Here is a 23,521-nt window from a genome sequence, read left to right as displayed (position 1 = left end):
GTACAGGCGTCCGGAACGAATTAAGTACTTAACCCGAGGTACCACTGTACTCATATGGCTGCTAGCCCAGGAGTAGAGCCTGGTGACCCAAGCACTTGACAAATGAATATGCTCCTGCTGCATTTTCTGAAACTTTTTGCCTTCTGGCACCACTCCTTCCATGAGTACAAAAAGTGCAGGATGAGACAGAGCACTGAGTTGTATTTGCATCATTTGCCTGATGTGACAGATATTTAAGTGAAATTGAGATTGTGATCTAGCTGATTGAGGGTTGTGGTTGAGGCTGATGGGTGTGTAGAAGCAGCAACAGGGGTGCCTGATGTGGCAAGCGTCTTGGCTCTGCTCTCTCGTTTTCCTAGCAGGGTGGTGGCTGGAGTCTCATCTGGACTACAGCAACCTAGCCATTGCAGGAGAGCAGGAGAAAGACAGGGAGCTTGAAGACCTGACCATAGATCATGGTGGCTATAGCATCTTTCTGAAGGACATTCTAGCTGTTGGGCTTGATGTCTGCCTGCCTGCTTGCAGTTTTTCCTTTGCTGTAGTGGTTGGATTATTGTGCCAGGTGAGGTAAGGGAAGGGATGAGAGTCTTTTGCGGCATAGTGAACAACATTTGAGCCTTGCCCCGCATAGCCCTTGAAGGAGGTGTAAGGCTCTTACAGGTTTTTAGAGTCCTTCTGCCTCCTTCCTAAAGTGCTTTCCCAGCTTTGGGAAGGAGATGGGAAGACTCCAGGACTCTGCCAGAGCCTCACACCTCCTTCCCAAAGCCCAGCACCTTGCATAGCTGACTTTGGGAAGGCAGCATGAAGGCTGGGGTGTATATCAAATGTTGGCCTTTCCTCTCCATGTGACAAGGCAGTGTGTGGCCCACAGGTCCCGTGTTGAAGTACTCTTGAGGTCCACTTGGTATGAAAAGTTGGACTACCCTGATTTAAGTATTTATAATATTTATTTCCCACTTTTGGCAGCTCACTTGTAACAAAGCCCAAAGCCTTCATTTATGCTTGCACATTGGATTTACTGTCACAGTAGTTTCCACATATTCCTAGTGTGTAAGTGTGTGTGTAACTGGATTTTCTTACAGTTGCTTCTTGCTGTGCATCTCTCTCCCTTCTTTGTTGTCCTTCTCACTGTCAAAGCATAGATGGGCACCTGCTGTTTTGCTGTTATACTTGTAAAGCACAACACACATTAATGATGCTGGGTATATAGAAACAGTTCTAAGGTGATGGAGTAAATACTGTATAGGAAATCATCAGGGGTGGGGGGACCTGTGTCTGGTCTCCAGATATTAATTGGGACTCCAACTTCCTCATCCCCAGCCTGCATGGTGAGTGGTCGGGTGATAGGAGTGGAGTCAAGCAGTAAGGAGAAGGCTACAAGTCCACCACTACACTAATACAGTCAACAACTATTTTGTGCAGGAGTTCTGTTCCTGGCCCCTGTGTGCGTTGGAGGAGCATGTATAAGTGTATTCAGCTACATTCAGCCCTGCCCCCTTTCCCCCTGCCATGCCCCCATTCCACCCTTTTTGTGAAATGTTGAGTGATGTTTTTGGGTTACTACAGCACTGTGCGTGTGTGCGCAATCATGCGTCTTTTGGATGAACGTTAATTGGTTGTTGCCTGTACAATAATTTCCCATGTCTCAAGATAACCCATAGTAATCATTTAAGTGAGAATGTTCTGCACAAATGACTTTTAATGCAAGTACCAATAGAGGTGGGTTGTGTATACAGAGATGTACATAAGAGTCCTTCAGCTGGATCCAGCCAAAGGGGGCCTGTCCAACCCAGCTGGCACTCTTGTTCTCACAGTGGCCAACCAGAAGCCTGTGGGAAACCTGCAAATATATAATTGTAATTTATTTAATTTTTGCTACATGGGGCTCCCCCCCATGTGTGTTTGCAGGATTAATTACTTTGCTATTCTTAGAAGATGGCTTTGGGTGCATGAGCCACAGCATGACGAAACTTCTGGTTTGTCTGGTTTTAACTTGTTTTGTTTTGTTTTATTGTTGTTGTAATTTTTGAATTTTATAGCTGCCTTGTGGGATCATCCTTGTGGTCAAAATGTGGGACAAAAATGTGGGGTGGAGAGGGAGAATAGCAAATGGGATACTCCAGGACTTCTATGAAAGGACCAACTTGCCTGGATAGCCAGGATAGAGCTGCTAATGGATATCGAAAATGTAAGACATTCTGAGACTTGCCTCCCCATTCAGTTTTGTTTGCTTTGAGATGAAAAAGTTTGTGGGATCTTCTCCCCAGTCCCCAAACTATGCTTTGCAGAATATAGCAGATCTGCAGAGTTTGACAACTGTTACCAAAACCTGGAAACTGTTTTCATTAAAAAAACAAAACAAAATGTTTCATGATTTCAGAGAGATGCTTGGAAACAAATGAACAATATCTGCAAAATAGTTAATTTTTAGAGAAGTGGTGGAACTTCTTAACCCCTTTGATGCAGTTGGTCCACTTAACCTCTCAGGCTGCTATCACAATGGGCTGCAAAACCTTTCCCCCTCAAATTGCCCTTATTTGCATAGGATTTCCCCCCTCCCCCAGTTTGTTTATTTGTAATAGAAAACCACTTGTGACAGTCAGACACAGATTTCAACAGATTTGGTGTAGGGCTGCCAGTTACTATCCCCTGTGTGGTGGTTTGGATGTCTTGTGCTAGTAAGGGCCAGGATGAGCACTGATAGTTCTGTGTGTCCGAGGGGGAATTTGGAAATTGATATTTACCAGTGTTGCAAACAAGTAAGTAACCACTTGCTCAGTTGACTGTTTTACCTCTAGTTGAGTAGGCATGGAAACATTTGTAAATGAGAGAAGTGTTTGTTTTGTTTCCCTCTACAATTCAGGCCATCAGTAAAAATGTTTGTGGGCTAGAAACTTCAGTGAACTTATTTGTAAGGCTGTAGCATGGTTTAATTTGTTCTGGAAGCTCTCTCCCACCCCCCAACTAGCTAACTGGCTAGCTATTTGACCCTAGCAGCTGCTCTTTCTCTGCCTACTATTCATTCTGACATTGTCCATTTTCATTGTGCACTGCTAGAAAGGTCGAGTTGGAATGTCTGGAAGGACATATTTTTCATGTTGGAAAACTTTGGAGCCATGTAGCTGTGCAATGTGAGAAGCAGAGTCATTCTTGGAATTGTTCTGTAGGTAAAGATCTGTGGAGCTGTCTGTGACAGGCTAGAGAGCTAACTGCTTGGTTTGTTGTTGTGTAGACAAGAATGAGGTCATTGTAAAACATGGGAGGCTGACACCCAGAGCTGTTGCAGAACAGTGCTTGTTGTGTGTCTCTGGGCATGCCCCTCGCGGGGGCTGTGTAGCACTCTCCCCCCTTCTGTCATTAGCAAGCCACCATCATGCAGGGGGTCTTCCCTGGGATAGAGCAGCACATTGTGAACTTCTCTTTTCACTGTTCAGCTATTCTTTGCCCAGGCAGCCATTGGTGGCACCTTTTATGGAGAAACACTTAATATTTAGGGTGGGAGTGCTATTTAGGGTGGGAGGAGAGGAATACATTAAAGCTCTTATAAGGTCACAGAACATTTTTTACAAAGTAGCTAACAGAGTCTGTAACACCAGAGGTGGGCAGACTTTAGACTTTAGTCTTCTCTACTCTTAACTAGAATCCTGTTTCAGGCAGGTAGCCGTGTTGGTCTGACGCAGCTGCAATATATAAAAAAAATTTAAAAATTGTCCAGTAGCCCTTAGAGACCAATTAAGTTTGTTCTTGGTATAAGCTTTCTTTTTTTTTTTTGAATAATATTTTATTAAGTTTTAACAATAAAGAAATTATAAAACAACAAATAGAAAAAACTCAAGAAGAATACAAAAACACAAAAATACAAAGATACAAAAGTACAAAAATACAAACATTTAACACAAAAAACAAAATCCCTCTTTTTAAATTTCTCATCTTTGATTAACTTATTTTCCTGACTTCCTCACGCCTCCCTTTTTTGTATTCCATTTAAAAATTGGTTCAGCAAATTCATATCCTGTTACATTTCCATGTAGTCCATTACTTGCATCTGCCATTCTTCCAGGGTGGGTAGGTCTTGTGTCTTCCAATGCTTTGCGATGAGTATTCTTGCTGCTGCTGTAGCGTACATAAAGAAAGTTCTATCCTTCTTTGGCACCAATTGGCCAACTATGCCCAGGAGAAAGGCCTCTGGTTTCTTCAGGAAAGTATTTAAATACCTTTTTCATTTCATTATAGATCATCTCTTGGTATAAGCTTTCATGTGCATGCACACGAAAGCTTATACCAAGGGCAAACTTAGTTGGTCTCTAAGGTGCTACTGGACAATTTTTATATATATTTAGAATCCTGTTGTTCACCAATCTGCGTGTTCATAAGCAAAGGAAACATAAATACTCATGATCACTGAACATACACTAGCTATGCCTTAATTGTTAAAAGACCCTGAGATTGCCCTCTTGCTTAAGAAAAGAGTGTTCTTCAAGCACATGGGGAGCCCCAGCAAAAGCAGAATCTTGGTAATGTGACAAAACATCAAGGTGTAACAAGTGAGTTAGGCATCCTGTGAGAAGGTAAATATTATATATATGTATTAAAACATTAGCTGAAACTGAAGCAATTCCACAGGGAAGGTGTTGTTCCAGCAGGTAAATCCCGTGTGTGTGTGTGTGTGTGTGTGTGTGTGTAATTCCATAAAAAAGTACAACTCGGGAGCTGAATTTTAGTTGCAAAATTGTTGTAGATAGTTCCATAATTGCATTCTTAAGTGCTTGCACCTACCAGAAATCTAGATTAAATTTAATTTTGAAGATTAGGGTAAAAACAGTGTATAATTCTACAGTGCAAACCTAGCTAGAGGAAAAGCCAGTTTATAATAAAAACATGTAGGTTTAGCTTTCTGTTCAAGCTCAGTGTTGGCTCTGTTTGGGTTATTAAGTGCAGCATGTAAACTTGAGTGCAGGCCTCAGTCCAAGTTAAACGTTCAACCTTTAGGTCAGGTTTTTTCCCTGTTTTAAAAAACAACCAAGAGTGTAACTTACAAAAAATTTGCATTGAGGCATGTTGTAGGGGGATTTGGATCATAACATTCCCAGAAAGGGCCTTAACTGCCCACATTCTCACCTTAATCCCCACTAAATCACCACCCACTGTCCACTTCTGACAAAACTTTACATTCACATTGACTGAACTGACCTAATTGCCTCTTCTGAATTTCTACTCATTTCATTTCCGTATATGAGCCCCTCAATCTTACTACAGTACTAGTTGGGAAAAGCTAGCCATGGCTATATGTTTAGGGTAAGGTAGCCAGAGAGCCAACCTTGCAAGTACAAAGAAACCTCATTCTTCATTTGTGTGGAGAGTCCCAGCTGAAGCACTGTGTCAGCTTAAGTGACGAAGTGTCTTGGTAATAAGCAAGTAAGGCACCTGTGCAAGCTCAGCAACATGTGGAAGAGGCAGGGTAGTTAACGCTCCCCATTATTGATCTGCATAATCAAAAGTTTTTAAAATAACTCAATAAATAAAGGCAACAGGTATGCAGGTAGAAAGCTAGCAGGAGTGGGGGGGGGGCGGCGGCTATGCAGTATGTTCTAAAGAATGTTGCATGTCTGCTGAACAGAAGTTGCTTAACCAATGGGTTTGTTTTCCTTGCCATTGCTCATCAATCTGTAATATACATTTTTTGTTGTAAACACAGTCATCCTTACTATTGTGGCTCTTGCAGGGTGATTGCAGCTATCCTATGCTTTCTCTCTTGAGTGTCTGCCTAAGAGAAATAAACAAGCAAGCGTACTTTGTCATTCCTTGCTGTGCCTGCTCCTGCATTCACTTAGGCAACCCATCAATTCATCAGCAGCCCAGGTTGCCTCAGTCATTATCTCCTGCTAAGCTAGTTCTATTCCAGCTCACAGAAGGCTGTGTGTTTCCAGGGGCTCAGCCTCTTCCTGATAACTCCCTTCTGCTGACAGGTGAGGCTTAATCAGGCTTCTTTCCCATGTAGTTACAGAGAAAAGAAGGTTATCAGGTCACCCTGCTGAGAACCCATGATGTAATTTCACCACAGTGGTTTCCAAACAAGTAGCTTAGCACATACTTCTGAAGCTTGGCATTATGTCTGCTGTATATTTTGAATCGACAGTATGTAATAAACATGTTGCACTTGCATTACTGCTGTGTATTAGAATTTATTTTATTGCTGTTCATTTCTTTGGAATTAATGTGTCACTCTGGCAGCCCTGATGTTGTGGGCTCAGTCGTCAGATGTTTGGGTACTTAGAACCGAAACACACGTGTTCACATGGGCATTGTATTGTGCAAGAGAAGCTTAGGCTTAATGTGGAGCTCCTCTGGTCAAACGGGTTACCTTGCTGTATTATGCATGTGAGAGAACTGATCCCTATAACCTAAGTACTAGATACCTAGATTTAACAAGCAGGCAGGCATTCTGTCAGCAGCCTCCTGCCTAGAGTGGAATGTGTGCTGATGTGACTTAGAAATTCCTGTGCTTGGGTCTTGTACCAAGTGATATGGAGATGGTATTGGGGACTGGTGGTCCTTTTTATGTAGGTGGGAACAAGTAATCTTATCCAAAAACCGTTCAGATTTCTGGTCATAAATTGTAACTTAGCATCGTTCCCTCTTCCCCCAACTTCAGGTTTATGGGTTGTATCCAAAGCTAGTCCTACTCAGACCTAGACTAATTGAAATCTTGCGTGTTAGTTGCAGGAGTTGCTGTTGCTTGTTCTTCTTCCCTTCTGTGCCCGAAGGTGGATCAGAATAGTTGACATGGCTATGCCCTGGCCTCAGGCCACAAGGCTTCTCCTGTAAATCCTGCCCCCACCTTTTATTTGAGTTTGCTTCTCTGGAATTAAAACAAAGTGCCTCTGGGTTATCTGTCTTTGGTGATAATCCAGTCATGTGAGTGGGTGAACAATGAGAAAATGAGTAAATTCCTGGCTTGTTTAACTTACTGTTGTGTTTAGACACCTGTTTGGGTTTGTGATCATTTAAAAACTGAAGAAATGTTTATCAGTTTGGTTCCATAATAATATACTGTGCCTCTCTGTCTTCCTTTCCAGGGCTTACTCCCTTGTGGATTCCAGTCAAGTATCTACGTTCCTAATTTCTATTCTCCTCATAGTTTATGGTAGCTTCAGGTACGATTATTTTCTTTGGTATATATAACAACCCCACCCCTAAAAGAAAAGTCATGAATTGCTGGCCATATGTTGATGCAATGTTTCCTAAAGGTAATCTTGTAGAACCATAATATATTAGGTATATTCTATGTACCTAAAGGTGGTGGAAATGGTAGGTGAAGCAACATTCAGTTTGATCATGACTTGCTAAAGCTGTATTTTAAAGAAAAAATGAATGTTTTGCCAATTTGTTCTCATCCAAAAGCACGAAGGCTTGCTTTCTAGCCACACATCACTTTCATTCTGGAAGGTTTAAGATTGTTTAGGGGGATGGAGTGACATGTTTTTTGAATCATTTGGCGGACGGACCCAGAAGGGAAGCATCCAGAGCTGCCAGGCAAGACTGGGTATTTATTTATTTTTCACAAAATTACTGAAAGCATTTTGAATTTGCTATTCTTTTTCAAGGCAATTTCATGTGAGTGCAGATGCATCATCTCCACCTTTGGTTGTTGGATGACTGTCAACTGGGGGAGTGGGGGAGAGACTTGGGACAAGCGACTCACTCCATCCCTGCATGTTCAATGCTTGCTTTGGACACAAGTAATCAGTTTACTTCATGGCATCATGTTCTTGACTCCACTTCTGACGGTCTATAGATTTGAAGGATACAAATCTTACAATTTAAATAAAGAAATGAATACGTAATCTGCTTAGACTTCCCTTCTCTTTGCTTTTAGATATCAGTTGAATACGTGTTTTTATTTCAGCAGGCCTTTAAGGTTCTGCTGAATTCAATGGTTTTTCTCCCCCTTTTGACTTCTGCTTTTAAGCTTGTTCTTACGTTTGCTGCTTTTATCATTTTGTTGCAGCTGTTTATACATTGCCTTTGTAATTTTTTCCTGCTTACAATTTCATGTTTGTAAGCTGTTTTGAATATTCTGCAGAAAAGTAGAGGTATCACTTTAAGGCAGCTTCTTAGTAACACTCATTAAATTTTGCATTAAATTATATCAAAGCTATGTATTAAATTTCAATAACCACTGCAAATATAAAGTAGAAGGTTTACATGTATTCTTTTGTCTGTAGGTCCCTTAACATGGACTTTGAGAATCAAGACAAAGAAAAGGACAGCAGCAGCTCATCTGGGCCCTTCAATGGCAACAGCACAAATAACAGTAAGGACTTCTTGCTCCATAAGCTGAGGATGCAAAACTTGGACTGACCTTGGTCTTGCAGGCTTGTGATTGAGGCCATCCTATATGCTGTTGGAACAAGGCTACCCCTTCTGGGTGTGAACCACATAACATGGCTGTCCTGTACAAGCCCTGCCAAATTGAAGGGTGGATAATTGATTACAAAGTCTTGTAATAATTCATTTTGTTTTGCATTGTTGACTTGAAGTTCAACATTGCACTGTGTATGGGCTGTAGATGAGTGGTTCTGTCATTGGTGCCTGTAGTATAAAGTTTTCTTTGAAACAGGTAATGCTAAACTGATGTAGATGGGCAAAGCTACCTCCTTTAGTTCTGAAGCACATTTGTCTTTCTTTACCTGCTGTTCTACTCCATTAATCAGTCCTCTGATGAGTCACAGATTTTCCCCCTTCACAAGCACACACATCTTTTCCACTTCAGTACAGTATACAATATTATAACTATTTTTCCATGCAAGATACACTGTGTGCTTTTTCTGCTTCTCCTATTTCCATTGCCTTTTCTTTAGAGTAGAGACCAATAGTGCAATCCTATGCAACTTTACTCTGAAGCAAGACTCATTGTCTTCTGTGGAGCTTATGCCCAATTTAAACATGTCTGAGAGGTACATGTAAGCGCATCCAATGCAGGAAAGACCCAATCTGTGTATTTGATGAACACTGACAGTATGCTTTGAGAGTGGGTAGTGGGTGGGGTGATCAGCTCCTTGCCCTCCTGGTTATCTCAGTTTGCTACTTGGTGTAACCGAGAAAGAGAAGGTGAGCAAGTGTGTAGAGGGTGGATTCTGTGCACATACGCGCTCTCTCTCTCTCTTTGGGTGGCATGGTGGAGAGTATTACTGGGATCGCAGAAGGAAGGGGGCAGAATTTTTTTCTTTCCTCTCCTGCCACAATCCTGACAAAAATTTCTCCTTTGCAGCTGCAGTTTGCATTGAGAGGAGAGCTCCCCTTGGCACCCTGAGGCAATTTTCTCCCAGTGCAAATAGCAGCTTTGGGACTGCAGCAAGAAAGGAAATGGTTTAACTCCACTGCCTGTTGCAATCTCTGATTATTATCAGCTCCCCTCCTCACAAAGCACAGGCACACCAACTGCAAAAGTACATATAACATCATGCCTAGTTAAGGCCTAAGCTTTGGTTGTAAAGGGGGAGGGGTGAATATCAGGTAGGAATGCACCTGAACGCTAAATGTGTGCCATGTTATGCCAAATAAATGTTTCCTTTCCTTTAAAAACTAATAAAATAAAATTCCTGCAGGTATCCAGACCATTGATTCAACACAGGCGTTGTTCCTTCCCATTGGGGCATCTGTGTCTCTCTTAGTCATGTTCTTCTTCTTCGACTCGGTTCAAGTTGTCTTTACAATATGTACAGCAGGTAACTGCCTTCTCTTCACTTTCCCCCATCTTACATAGGGACTCATTGTTGCTGGAAATTGACACAGTTTTGAGGATGTCATATGAAGAAACTGCTTGTAGAAATACTGGTGGTTTCCTTCTATTTGTGTATATAACAGCTATAAACTACCTGTCAATGTATATAAATTCAAGCACATAGAGGCTGCAGTGTTTTGTCCATTACTTGCTTTAATATTTTTTTCTCTGTTACAACTTTCTCCACTTTAGCTGAGCAGCAGATTTAAAAAAACAAGTTTTGTTAAACGTACTTGCAAAATCACAGGCATCTTGGATCCTCTTAGAGGCACTTCCTCCTTTTTCTCACAGGGGCATAAATCTTCCAAGATGGTGCCTTTTGGTGCATCCTATAAACAGAGTATGGTGGGGGTTTTTCTCCAGAACTATTGTGTTTGTTCATAATGCAAGTTTCATTGGTCAGCTTCCTGCCCTACAATGGCTTTTGTGATGAGGAGTGGCTAAAAATATTTTAAATAAATAAACTGGCAGTCCCATGCACATTTGCATAGAAATTCCATTAAGATTGGTTGAACTTCCTTCACAGGAAATACAAATAGAAATGGGTATATTGATAAGAGAAGATTGACTAACATCTTTAACAACAATTCATTCTAAGAAATGATTGAATTCTCTACCACAGGGTTTAGTAAGGGCCACCAACTTGGATGGTTTTAAAAATGGATTAAACAAATTCTTGGGAGGATTAAGTACCTTGGGTTAAGTACTTAATTCGTTCCGGAGGTCCGTTCTTAACCTGAAACTGTTCTTAACCTGAAGCACTACTTTAGCTAATGGGGCCTCCTGCAGCTGCCGCGCTGCCGGAGCATGATTTCTGTTCTCATCCTGAAGCAAAGTTCTTAACCCGAGGTACTATTTCTGGGTTAGCGGAGTCTGTAACCTGAAGCATATGTAACCCGAGGTATTTAATACTGTATTTAATAAACTCAAGTTGCTGATTCAAATGTCAGTGTCTATAATAGACTTTAACTTATATTTCTCTTGATGTGATCTGTCAAGCTATCAGATTTTGTAGGTAGTTACCAGGAGAGGAGCCTTCTCAGTGGTGGTGCCCTCCCAGTAGAATCCTCTCCCTAGGGAGGCTCACCCCAATACCTCCTCTATTAGAGGATTTTAAGCAGAAACTGGATGTTAATTTAGGGCTTTGTAGGAGTGGGTTGTTGTTGTTTTTTGCGCTTTGGCAAAAGAGCAGGCACGTCCAACAGGTAGTAAAGGTAGACTGTGATCTACCAGGAGATCACTGGACTTCTGCGGTAGATCACTGCTCCCCCAAGAAGCTCAAAAAATCCCTTTTAAAAAAGCTCAACAACTTTGACCAAAAGTGGGTAGATCACTGCTAGTTTTTAACTGAGTAGATCACAGTCTCTTGGGAGTTGGCCACCCCTGGACTAGAAGATGTTGAAGCCACTCCAGCTGAATGATTCCAACTCATTTTTGCACCAGACAAAGAGAGTTTTATTTTCCCATGCTTTTTATCTTGCCTCTTTTATCTCTGCTGATTGCTTTTACACTCTTTTGTATTTGTTTTATTTCTGTTATCGTGTTAATGTTTTTTTCTTTACATTTGCCTCCTCCTCTGTATTTTGAATTATTTGCAAGTCACCCTGTGAACCTGTTGAGAGGTGCGGTATAAATTCATGAGAAGGTTAATTAAAAAGAGAACTGCAGAATTCTCCAAAGCCAATGGGCACATTCTTCTGAGATTTTCTCCTGTAGAATACCCATTTAAATAAATGCCATGCAAGGATCCAGAGCCCTGTTTGTTTCAGTGGGATTTGCATTGGAGGACTTCCAGCAGGGTTGTGCTCAATATGTGGTGATGCATTTAGACGTTTGCAACAGTTAAATATTACCCATGGAAATTAGTCTCTGCGTGCCACATCCTTGGCCCACTGACAAAAATGTGGCATTTCAGAAGAGTTTCCTAGCCAGATTTAAATGTTTTGGGTCAGTCTTTTGACCAAAGCATTCTGTGTGGGCTCTCCCCACCTTAGGAACATACTAGTTTCATGATTATAATTTACTGATAAATTGCTTGGACTTCAGATGTTTTCCAGCAAAATGCAAAAAGCCCTTCACAGACGTTTTAATTAAAGTTCAACTTGTGTTTTGGCCACAGATTTTTTTTTCTCTTCACATCCTTGGCCACAGATGTTGACATGTGTTAGTTTTCTGTGCTTGTTTTGGACTTTTTGCAACATTGGTCTGTAATAACATTACCTTTTCTTTCTCTCTCTCTCTCCATTTCTCCAGTTCTCGCAACAATAGCCTTTGCTTTCCTTCTGCTCCCAATGTGCCAGTATTTAACACGACCTTGTTCACCTCAAAACAAGTAAGGAAGGTTATTTTTTTTTGTTCTGTGCAGTGCAAAGAACCTGTTGTTGATTCAACAAGATGGGCCTCTCTGTTGTTGGTAGAGCCTTTGGCTCTGAGAAGTTCAAATACAGTCCTGCTACTGCTTTCCACGCCTGTGTTTATAATGCACAAAGAGGGTATTGCAGAGTTCTTCTGCTGTGAGCTCTAAACAGGGCTGACCCACATGTGATACCTCCCCACAGTTAACGTGAGGCACGCTTCTCCTGGGAAGTTCTCCTGCACAAATAGCACTGGAACGAAGAGGAGCTTGCACAACTTTCCTTCATCTCAAGGCTTTCATATTCAGAAGAGCATCCAAGCAGGCTTTGCCTTGGGAGTCACAGCCGCCTAATTCCCACTCGCCTGCTCACGGTGGCTTGAGACAGCTGCTTCCCCCAGGTCTTCAGGACAATGGGCTGCTCCCACCCCTGCAAGACTCCTGCTTTTGATCTTACAGCAGAAGGGGTGGGGGCAAAAGTGTCACACACACTACTTCTCTTTTTTTCGGCCTCTTAGGAATCACCACTTCACTGTGCCAAAAATTGATATATATGGTTATAGGCAGAAATAATGACCTGTTTGGATTGACGCCAGTAGGGTTGCTTCATAGTGGTGGTACTTTTCTAGCTGGGGAACAGAAACACAGTTGAAATTCATTTTTTTGCAGGGGAGGGAAGAATTCTGGTCACAAGCACTGGCTCTAGAGATCATAGGGAACGTTTAAAAAAAAGTCCAGCTTTTATGACAGCTTTGGAATAATGTCTTCTGAAATAAACCGTTCTCTTCATGGATGGAAAGCTGCATCTTAAAACTACGTCCCCCCACCCCCAAATTGGCATGAAGGGGTAGAACACTTCTAACACCCTCTCAGCAGAAAGCCCAATAATAGAGTAGCCAAAATAACCCTTTCATCTAATTTTAGGCATCTTGGCAAATGAGTCAGGTTTGAGGGGGAGATCCTTGAGTTCATGCCTTCAGTACCTTTCCTTTGACAAAAGCCTTGTCACAAAAGCTCTTGAACCCAGTCCAAATAAGAGCCGCAAGAGATCCCCTCCCCACTCCTTATCGCTACATACCAGAGAAGAGCCTTCATTGTTCTTGTGTTTCTGGTGGTGTTTTCCAGGATTTCTTTTGGCTGCTGTGGGCGTTTTACAGCTGCTGAGCTGCTCTCTTTCTCCCTCTCTGTGATGCTTGTCCTTATCTGGGTCCTAACTGGTCACTGGCTCCTCATGGACGGTAAGTGCTGCTGAATATTTGGATCTGGTTATTTGCTTGTAACAGTGACAGGTTGAAAAATTGTTAGTGGAAACTTTTCTTGCATTCTTTACTCAAAATGAACTCTGTACTTGCCATGGAAGTGTGTGCGTGTGTGTGCATTGTGTAAGGCAATTTTTTCCAAATAGCGTGGCAAGAGAAATTAATAAACTGAAGGTCCCTATGAACACAAAGTCCCCGTCCAGAGAGTACGCTGTTGTTGTGCCTCTGCCTGATTCACTGCTTTTTCTTTTGACTACATGGGATGTGATGAATCCTAAAATCTTGGAAGGCACCCAAGGGTCATCTAGTCCAACCTCCTTCAGTGCAGGAATCTCTGCTGAAACATCCATATAGAATAAGAGAATCTTAGAGTAAACATAGAATCTTGATCATTCAATTGCTCCTGATGCAGGCAGGCAGCAGAATGATCCACCCTCAGAGGAGACTGCCTGTTGTATGTCAGCAGCAGAAACTGTTCAGGGTTTGGAAAGAAGCAGGCAGAAATACGGAGATCTGTAGTATTACATAATGTTAGTGACTTTCATATAAAGCAAATATATAAATAGGAATGAAGTTCTTCCACTTTTAATTTAGAAAAAGGGGGTGTCCAAGCTATCAGAAGCTTGGGAAATGCTCAGAAAAGGCTCACACAATTACTGTGAGCCAAAGAAAAGCGTTCTTTTCTGTCCGAAGTGGGGTGTGGGTTTAGAATTATTCAATCTAACACTTGTCATTATGTAATAGACTGCAGAGAAGGAGAAGTGCAGAACTTCCAGGTTCTTAGGTGTGGCAACAGCCTCACTGGTGGTGCACTCATGGAGGAGTAGACAGTTGTGCAGACTAGTGACTGATTTTCAGAGACAGAACACATTCACACACATAATGAGCCATGGCTCAAATACAACAACAAGCTTAGCAAAGTGAAACATTTTTGAAATGCTGGTGTCTCCAGTACTTTTACATGTAGTACCTGACGCAGAAAGGGTGCAGCCTCCATCACTTGTCACACAGGCCTTTCCAAGGGGTGGAACAGCAAACAGACAAGAAAGTTCTCTCTCTGCAGAAACTTTAGTTCAAGTCTATGCTAATGTTAGCTCAAGCCTGTCTGTTGTGGGGGAGGATTTCAGTTTTACAAGTAGCTTGGGGAGAGTGTTCTTCTTATTGTTCTGAAAATTAATTATTAAAGTCACACATGTTTCTCTTCAGGCAGCCCTTCTCATGGTTGTGATCAAACCATTAACATTACCATTTGGTTGATTGCCTTTCCCACATGTGGCTAATTATTCCAGATGAGTGTTACCTTTCCCAACCTGTATAAAGAATTGGCAAAGGCACTTTTGCATTGCTGTCTCTTGTCTTGAACTGTGTATCTCATGTCAAAATTACCAAAATATTATTGCCTATATGGAGCTTGTCAGTAACTTTTGCCTAATGAATCGTGGAGTGCTGTGTACATTCTGTGCTGCTGCAGGTTTACTGAATGCTTTTCGTCCTCTACTCTCTTTGCTTTTAATTGTTCTTTATCTCTAATATGTTACATTGTGTTAATATTACCTACATAGTTGGCTTACACAGATACTGAAAGAGCAAGTTTCTAGGCCTTAAGATTCAGAGAGAGAAACCGTTCCCTTGTGTTCCCCCATTTTGTTCCCTGCCCAAAGCAATTTAGGATTTTTGAAAGGTTGATCTAGAGAAGCATGTTAAACTATGAAAGCAGATTAATTGCTTGGATATACAAATTTACACAACATATTCAGAGGATGAAACAGGATGTCTGCCTTGCAGAAATGTGACTTTTTTTGGCCAAATACACATAGCCCTATATGTCCGTAGTCTACACTGGCAACTTTCCTCCATTTTCAAGCTGCCACTTCATTTCCAGGAAGTATCCCTACTCTGGTGTGTCTGGGTACAGTAGATGTTTTGTCTGTAGTCTTAGGCTTGTTTCCCACAACTGTCACCTTGCATAGTGATCCAACTGTTTTGTTGCATTTCTGTTTTGTAGCTCTGGCCATGGGCCTGTGCGTTGCAATGATCGCCTTTGTCCGATTGCCCAGCCTCAAGGTTTCCTGTCTGCTGCTCTCGGGGCTATTAATTTATGATGTCTTCTGGGTGAGTTTCTTCTAGTTTCTTATGTATCCCTATAACCAGAGAAAGAGTTCTTCTGACCTTGATGGCAGGCTTGCAGCACCCATCACCCTGGACATCTTGAAATACTGTCACTGGGTACCAGGGGGCATCTATAGGCACACCCCATTTTGTTGCTGCATCTGTCAGTCCTAACTTTCCCCTTCGCTTACATTGTATTTTTTCCATATCATTCCCTGGGACCTTCCCCAACTCAATTTTATCTTTTTCATGAACTTCTTGGAGGTTTGTTTGTTTACAATCTAGCAGCCTATAAGTTTAATTAATTAATGAATTCACTTCAACTTGTGTAGGAAATGGGTGATGAAGATCCCCCCCCCATTGTTCAGAAGGGGCTGATTACAGACCTTGGCACACCTTAGAGGGTACCACCTTGGCCTCACCCAGCAGCCATCCCCAGGCAGTCAGAGAAATTTGCCTCTTTAGAAAATTTATATGTGGCTTTTCAATTAAAAAATGCAACAAGGCAACCATATAGCTCCACTATTTGATTTTCACATTTCATTGCATCTTGAAGGCCACATTGGTCAGATGGTATCAACGCCTCTTTTTTTCCTGAACACTCTTGTGGAGGAAGCTGTTGGAGCTTCTGGGGGAACTGGTGTGAAAACTTCTCACCCTGTCCTCTTGTTGATTACTTCTTTGTCAGGCTTGCAGTGGCTGCAGTGCCCCCCACCCAATGGCAATGTGTTATTGACCACCAGGTCTAGATGGTACAATATACACTAAAGGAAAATCTTTTGAAGATGTTTTACAGGTGGTATATAACTCCCAGCAAAATATCCAAAATGTATAAAATGAGATCTCATATGTGCTGGAGGTGTAAACAGCCAGAAGGGGTTGCAAAAAAATTAAGAGTTTTGGGGATATTATATATGAGGAATTAGAAAAAAAATGTTTAAGCAAACTTTCATAATGAAACCAGATATTCCAAATGAAAAAAGAGAATATTCTTATATGCTACAACAGGAACAAGAATACAGTGGTGCCTTGCAAGACGAAATTAATTCGTTCCGCAAGTTTTTTCTTCTTGCGAGTTTTTCGTCTTGCGAAGCACGGTTTCCCATAGGAATGCATTGAAAATCAATCAATGCGTTCCTATGGAAACCGCCTTCAGACCAGGTCTGGGGACAGTCTGTCCCCCGACCTCTTCTGAAGGCTGGGGGGGGGGGAGGACAAGGGCTTTTCTTCCCACCCCCAGCATTTTAAAAAACCCCGGGACAGCGGAGGACTTCTCCACTGTCCCGGGCGATCTTAAAATGCTGGCGGGCGGCAGCGAAGCCTTCGCTGCCGCCCGCCAGCATTTTAAAAAACCCCGGGACCTCTTCTGAAGGCTGGCAGGGGGCAAAAGTCTTTGTCCCCCCTGCCTGCCTTCCCGGGGGCTTTTAAATCGCCCCGGACAGTGGAGAAGTCCTCCGCTGTCCCGGGGTTTTTAAAAATGCTAGCGGGCAGCAGCAGCGAAGGCTTCGCTGCCACTCGCCAGCATTTTAAGATCGCCCCAGGACAGCGGAGAAGTCCTCCGCTGTCCCGGGGTTTTTTAAAATGCTGGGGGTGGGGAGAAAAGCCCTTGTCCTCCCCCCCCCCAGCCTTCAGAAGAGGTCGGGGGACAGCACTGTTTCCGCCCGCCAGCATTTTAAAATCGCCCTGGGTCTTGGACCTCTTCTGAAGGCCGGCGGGGGGCAAAAGTCTTTGCTCCCCCCGCCTGCCTTCAAAAGCCGTCCGGGATAGCGGAGAAACATGCTGCGTTTCTCCACTCTCCCGGGAAGGCAGGCAGGGGGGAGCAAAGACTTTTGCCCCCCACCGGCCTTCGGAAGAGGTCCAGGACCTCTTCTGAAGGCCGGCGGGGGGCAAAAGTCTTTGCTCCCCCTGCTGCCTTCAAAAGTCGTCCGGGATAGCGGGAAGCGCTTCCCTGCTATCCCGGACTGCTTTTAAAATGCTGGCGGTGGGGAGCAAAGCCTTTCGGCCTTCCTGGACCTCTTCTGAAGGCTGGAGCGGGGGAAAGGCTTTGCTCCCCACCGCCAGCATTTAAAAGAGGTCCCCAGAGATTTCCCTATGGGCTTTCTTCTTGCGGAGCAAGCCCATAGGGAAATTCGTCTTGCGAAGCAACTCGCAAATGGAAAACCCTTTTGTCTTGCGGGTTTTCCGTCTTGTGAGGCATTTGTCTTGCAGGGCACCACTGTATTAATTGCCAGAAATTGGAAAGGAGGATTAGTACCAACAAAAGAGGAATGGTAGGATAAATTATTGGAATATCTCGAACTGGCAAAAATGGTGGAGACAATTAGGAGACAGCCAAACCAAAATTTCAAATAGGAGTGGGAAATTTATAGAGAATATTTAAAAAAACAGTGCCCTCAAGTTAAAACCTGGACATGCTTTGATTAATTTTCAGAAACCATAATATGGATTATAAGTATAGTATTCAGATAACAAGAAGTGGCAAAATGATTAAAGAAGTAGTTTAGTAAACAGATAAGACAGACCTGCTTTGAGGAAAACAAGTCTATTGGGGAAGATAAGAATGTATGGATTTATGTATTTTTTTTGTTATTATTTTATCATTTTTGTTACTTTCTTGTGTGTGTTTATTAAGCAAGAAAACTAATAAAAAGCATATTAAAAATGGCACAATTGGTTGGTGCAGGGGTTGTTTCTCACCTGTGTGGGTGGTATCAACAGGTCCCTGTTGAGCAGCAAACATGAGTGTCCTTGTGGGTGTGTCCACTGCTGCCATCTTGCATCTCCTATAGATGCAGGTGGGCTTCTGTCTCTTAAGGAACATAATGCTATCATGTATATCAGTCCCTCTTGAGACTAATCAAAAGGGTTAGTGCCATGTCACTGGGAACTGGCAAATCTGCAAATCCTGTATCGTTTCATCTACTTGCTTCGCTTACTGGTCTCCTGGCTCACAACTTCTCTTGATCCTAGGCTGGATAATGAGAGAGATGCATAGCTTTTGAGGTGATCAAAAATAGCTTTTGTGTTTCCCCTGCCCCCCCCCTCCAGGTCTTCTTTTCCGCCTACATCTTCAATAGCAATGTAATGGTGAAAGTGGCCACACAACCAGCTGATAATCCGCTTGATGTTTTATCACGGAAGCTCCACCTTGGGCCAAATGTAGGTCGAGATGTCCCCCGCTTGTCGCTGCCTGGCAAACTTGTATTTCCAAGGTAGGAGTCACGTTTTTGCCTCACATCCTTTACTGAGGCTTCTTTACATTTTGCTCTTGGGAAACTCTTTTGTGGTAGATATGCTGTTTTAAGAAGAACCCAAGAAGCTTTGGGGCCACAATTAGGAAAGTGGTTTCCTTTTTGCTTGCACCCTAACCCGAGGGTCTGTGTGCTGATGGTTGGTCAGAGAAGAAAGGTTTGTGGGGTGGGGAGGGGAGCTGGCTCCCGAGTTAACCTAGCTCCTTTTTTTCCAGTTCCACAGGCAGCCACTTCTCCATGCTGGGAATTGGAGACATTGTGATGCCTGGCCTCCTTCTCTGCTTTGTCCTGCGTTATGATAACTACAAGAAGCAAGCCAACAGCGATTCCTGTGGTGCTCCAGGACCAGGGAACATCTCTGGCCGCATGCAGAAAGTCTCCTATTTTCACTGCACACTCATTGGATACTTCGTAGGTAAGGGGGAGGGACGTGTGCAGAAGTTGATGTGGTGAGTGCAGTCTGGATGGATCTCCACCCCCACCCCTTTTAAAGTTTGATGTATCTTGCAATTGTGTGCAAGATGCTTTGAACTGTAATGCTTTTCCTAAAGGTTAGAAGGTGCTCACGCAGACACCTTGGTTTGTAGCACATTGGTTTTATTTGCCAGAAGCGAGTAGACAAAGTTGCTGTTTGTAAACCTGAACTGAAGAGTGATAGGAGAGAAAGTTTTAAAAGTGTGCTAAAGGATAAGATTCTGGGATTGAGGGAAAGAGCAACGGTTGCACTTTGGGGTGTGCTAAAGTTGTCTTTCCAAAGAGTGAATGGAGTTCAGTCACTTGGCATTAGGCTGATATTGGAAAAACAAGAGGACAGAAGTCTTCCATTGGCAGTGACTGTTAAAAGAATTGGAAAGGTTAAATTGCAAGACTTAAAATTTCACTGGGAATTATTTTGTAAACACGTGAGCTCCATTTATAGGCTTCTGGAACAGGAATTAAAGCAAACTTGTTTTTATTTTGAGAAGTTGTCTTTGTTACAAGCAGGATTTTGATGTTTATTTAAAAAAAAAAAAAACTTTCCAACAAAGGATGTCCTAATTCTAGATTCTGAAAGCAAAATACCGAGAATAGCCATGTATGTTTGATGTGTTGACTGCTTGCAAAGGATGTGTACAAAACATGTGTGTTTAGGGGATTTGCAAAGAGGAAATTGGTTTTGGAGTGCAGAGGGCAATTAAAGGAAGGAGCAAAAGAGCTCAGGGGCAAACTTGCCTTCTGTCTCTTTGCAAGGCTGCCACAGAGATCATTTCTGTGCTTTGAAGTTGTTCCTCACTACCATGAGATTAGAAGCCATTTGCTCTGGAAAGTTGAAGCAGAGGCTTATTATTAAAAAGCTGTTAACAGAACTTTAGTTCAGGAAGCCGTTCACTTGACCTTGGTGCAGTTTGCATTGTGGAATCATCCTGCCATGATACACAGTGTCTCCCTCTCTCAAGAGAAAACAAGACAGCAAATACATCATCTACGAGAGAAAGGCGCCCATCTGGGTGCTCTCATTTCATCTTGTCTTTTCTTATATTGCAGGCCTCTTAACTGCGACGGTCGCTTCTCGCATCCACCGGGCAGCTCAGCCCGCCCTCCTCTACTTGGTACCCTTCACCTTATTGCCACTCCTCACTATGGCCTATTTAAAGGTGAGAGGAGTGTTGGGAGTCACGTCTGTGGGAATCTCCTTGGGCACATCAGTGATGTAATAATAATAATAATAATAATAATAATAATATAATTTATTATTTATACCCCACCCATCTGGCTGGGCTTCACCAGCCACTCTGGGCGGCTTCCAAATAAATATTAAAATACTACATCAAACATTAAAAGCTTCCCTAAACAGGGCCGCCTTCAGATGTCTTCTAAAAGTCTGGTAGTTGTTCTCTTTGACATCTGGTGGGAGGGCATTCCACAGGGAGGGCGCCACTACCGAGAAGGCCCTCTGTCTGGTTCCCTGTAACTTGGCTTCTTGCAGTGAGGGAACTGCCAGAAGGCCCTCGGTGCTGGACCTCAGTGTCCGGCTAGAACAATTGGGGTGGAGACGCTCCTTCAGATATACTAGGCCGAGGCCGTTTAGGGCTTTAAAGGTCAGCACCAACACTTTGAATTGTGCTCGGAAACGTATCGGGAGCCAATGTAGGTCTTTTGAGACCGGTGTTATATGGTCTCGGCGGCCGCCCCCAGTCACCGGTCCAGCTGCCGCATTCTGGATTAGTTGTAGTTTCCGGGTCACCTTCAAAGGTAGCCCCACATAGAGCGCATGGAAGCACTGCAGGCCTGGCCCTTCCTTGTGGGCTGGGGCTGATGGGAGTTGAGCCCCAAACATCCGGAGGGCGCCATGTTGGATCCCCCTGTCGTAAACGTTACAGAGCAAAATAGTCATCGTCCAGCTTCACTTTCTGAATTCTGCCATCCTTGAGCCTCTTGCCCCAAAAGCGAGCCTTTGCAGCCTGTTATGATCTGGGTGCAGGAGCAGCCCCTTTGAACTCTGTGAGACTATACACACTCAGTTGCTCACTCTTCTGTCCCTTTCCTTAGGGAGATCTGCGTCGCATGTGGTCTGAACCATTCCACTCCAAGACCAGCAGCTCACGTTTCCTGGAGGTATGATGGAACGGATGGAAAGTGACCGGAACTTCTGCCTGGTCCTTTTTTTGTGGCTCACAGCTTGGTTGTCCGTCCCTGTGGCTGGGCTGGTACTCAGGAGAGAATTACCAGTTTGTGGAACTTGTACAAATGGACTTGCTTTCTGGGAAAAGGAGGAAAGAGCAAAGGCGTTTTGGTGGTGGTGGTCGAGGGAGTGGGGGCTTCTCCCCTCCCTTCTTGGAACTGGAGACAGTTTGCCATGGCAGCCGCCTCCCTCTTCTTCCTTCCCCTCCTCCTCCTCCTTACGGATTAGTGCTAGGCCATCCGGTGTTCCTCAGGGGAGAAGAAGGAGGAGGAGGCAGACTGACAGACACTTTCTGGTGAAAACGGCATAGAGTCATTGAGGAACTTGTGAACACTAAGAGGAGACAAATGGTCACTGCGCTTGGAGTTTCTTGGGAAACCCTACAAGTACTTTGGGACCAGTTTTCTGTTGGACTCCGGTTTCAGAGAGAACTGAGACAGAGGTTTTTCTGTCGCTATAATCTTTCCCCCCCCATTCAAATTTATTAAATATGTTCTGTGGTGTGAGGTGACTTATTAAATCCACAGACATTTGAGTGACTTCTTGCAGTACACGATATAAAGACTTTGTTGTAAACAAGTTACATTTCCACCCAGATGTCATGTTGCAGTGAACAAGGGCACGACTTTTATACACACACAAATGCATACACAGAAACACACACACACATGCAATGGGAAAACCTGCTAGGATCATGCTTTGTAGCTGACAGGGGCTTGCTGTAATTTTTAGCATGTAGAGCAGTTTACTCTGGGCTTTCTTGTATATGGATCTGCAAATATGCTGCTGTCTTTCCCATTTCCCTCCATGAGTGAAGCTTCAGTTAAAAAACAACAACCAGTGTAGTATTTTGTACTTAGTGTGCTCCTGGATTTTAGGGGATTCTTTGATTTTTCAATCAATGTAGCAGACTTAGGGGAGGGAGAAAGCTGAAGCCCTTGACCCCCCTCCCCCCCGCCGAACCCCTATTTTTGTTTGTGGGTTTGTTTTTTACAACTTAATCCATTACAGGTTTTTAGTAGCTCCCCTCTTGACCCTGTGCATGTATTATAGCAGCTGTTGTCTCTGTGCGTTCTGATCATAGTAATGTATGACTTGTAAATACATTTTTTCTATTTTCTATTTTTTGTATTATTATTTTTTGCATTGTTTGATTAGTGTGCTGTATTTCCCCCCATTCCCTTACGTTTAAAAAAAAAAAAAGGGAGAGAGAAAGAGAAAGAGAGAATCCTGTCCTCTGCTGTTGTGATTGGTCAAAGTTTGTGATGACTGCTTTGTACCTGGGAGTCTCTTAAAACGTGGACTTTTCTAAACAAATTGTCCTGGCTATGTTATTTTTAACTGTTTCAGATGAACTTTATCTTTCCTGTCAAAATTGAAAGTTTCCTTTCTGCCCACTGGTTTAAAAGACCTGCCCCTGTATTGGGGTGTGTGTTAGCTTAGCCCAGATTCTGGGAATTCCTGGCATTAGGTGGTGGTTTTAAGACCCTTCTTCTCCTAGACCAGGTTAGGGAATCATTTTACTGAATATTTTCTCCCCTTCCCCCCTTTTCTTGCTGCTTCCTCAATTCTTTCTGGGGAGGGCTGTGTCTTCATGTCCTGTGAGAGCTTTCCAGGAGCATCTGGCTTGACTACCTTGGGAAACAGGATACTGGGTGCACTTCTGGCCTGATCCAGCAGGGCTGGTCTTATGCTTTATGAATTAGAAGCTGCCTTGAGGGAGGAAACAGGGCCAGAAGATAATAAATAATTATGGAAACCACATATTTTTATTTGTTTATTTACCACATTTATATGTTACCCTTTCTTCTATCGTGGAGCTCAGGGCAGCAAATGTGGGATCCTGTGGTGCTCTTCTCCTTGCTCCACCCATGCATTGAGACCTGCTGAGTTCTCTTCATTTGCCCTGATACCATGCTGAGGACAAGCAAAATCTTAGAAGTAAACGCTTAAATGAAATGCTATTTCACCACCATCTGCCGCTGCCTTTTTTTAACGCGTCAAAGGGAGTAGTATGAGCTGAAAAGTTGGGATTGGTTGGGTCGTTCCTAAATGATTTAGGGAACAGCTGCATACAATTCTTGCATACGACTCCACACAGAA

General features: G+C 43.1%; 1 protein-coding gene across 2 annotated transcripts in view; it reads left to right on the top strand.

The window, feature by feature from the left end:
* The window catches only part of SPPL3 (signal peptide peptidase like 3), a 36,638-nt gene extending 13,456 nt beyond the window's left edge, over positions 1 to 23,182 (top strand). For both annotated transcript variants that reach the window (XM_081891282.1, XM_081891283.1), the window contains exons 2-11: positions 7,077 to 7,154; positions 8,226 to 8,314; positions 9,609 to 9,728; positions 12,038 to 12,116; positions 13,263 to 13,375; positions 15,402 to 15,508; positions 18,554 to 18,717; positions 18,972 to 19,171; positions 20,281 to 20,390; positions 21,286 to 23,182. In XM_081891282.1, coding sequence (XP_081747408.1) covers positions 7,077 to 7,154; positions 8,226 to 8,314; positions 9,609 to 9,728; positions 12,038 to 12,116; positions 13,263 to 13,375; positions 15,402 to 15,508; positions 18,554 to 18,717; positions 18,972 to 19,171; positions 20,281 to 20,390; positions 21,286 to 21,357 — 1,132 coding nt within the window. In that variant the 3' untranslated portion in view covers positions 21,358 to 23,182. The remainder of the gene's footprint in view (positions 1 to 7,076; positions 7,155 to 8,225; positions 8,315 to 9,608; positions 9,729 to 12,037; positions 12,117 to 13,262; positions 13,376 to 15,401; positions 15,509 to 18,553; positions 18,718 to 18,971; positions 19,172 to 20,280; positions 20,391 to 21,285) is intronic.
* The last annotated feature ends 339 nt before the right edge of the window (positions 23,183 to 23,521 follow it).

Source organism: Podarcis melisellensis (genome assembly GCF_964234715.1).
Source record: "Podarcis melisellensis genome assembly, chromosome: 16".
Lineage (NCBI taxonomy): Eukaryota > Metazoa > Chordata > Lepidosauria > Squamata > Lacertidae > Podarcis > Podarcis melisellensis.
This window is presented reverse-complemented; position numbering and strand designations above follow the sequence as displayed.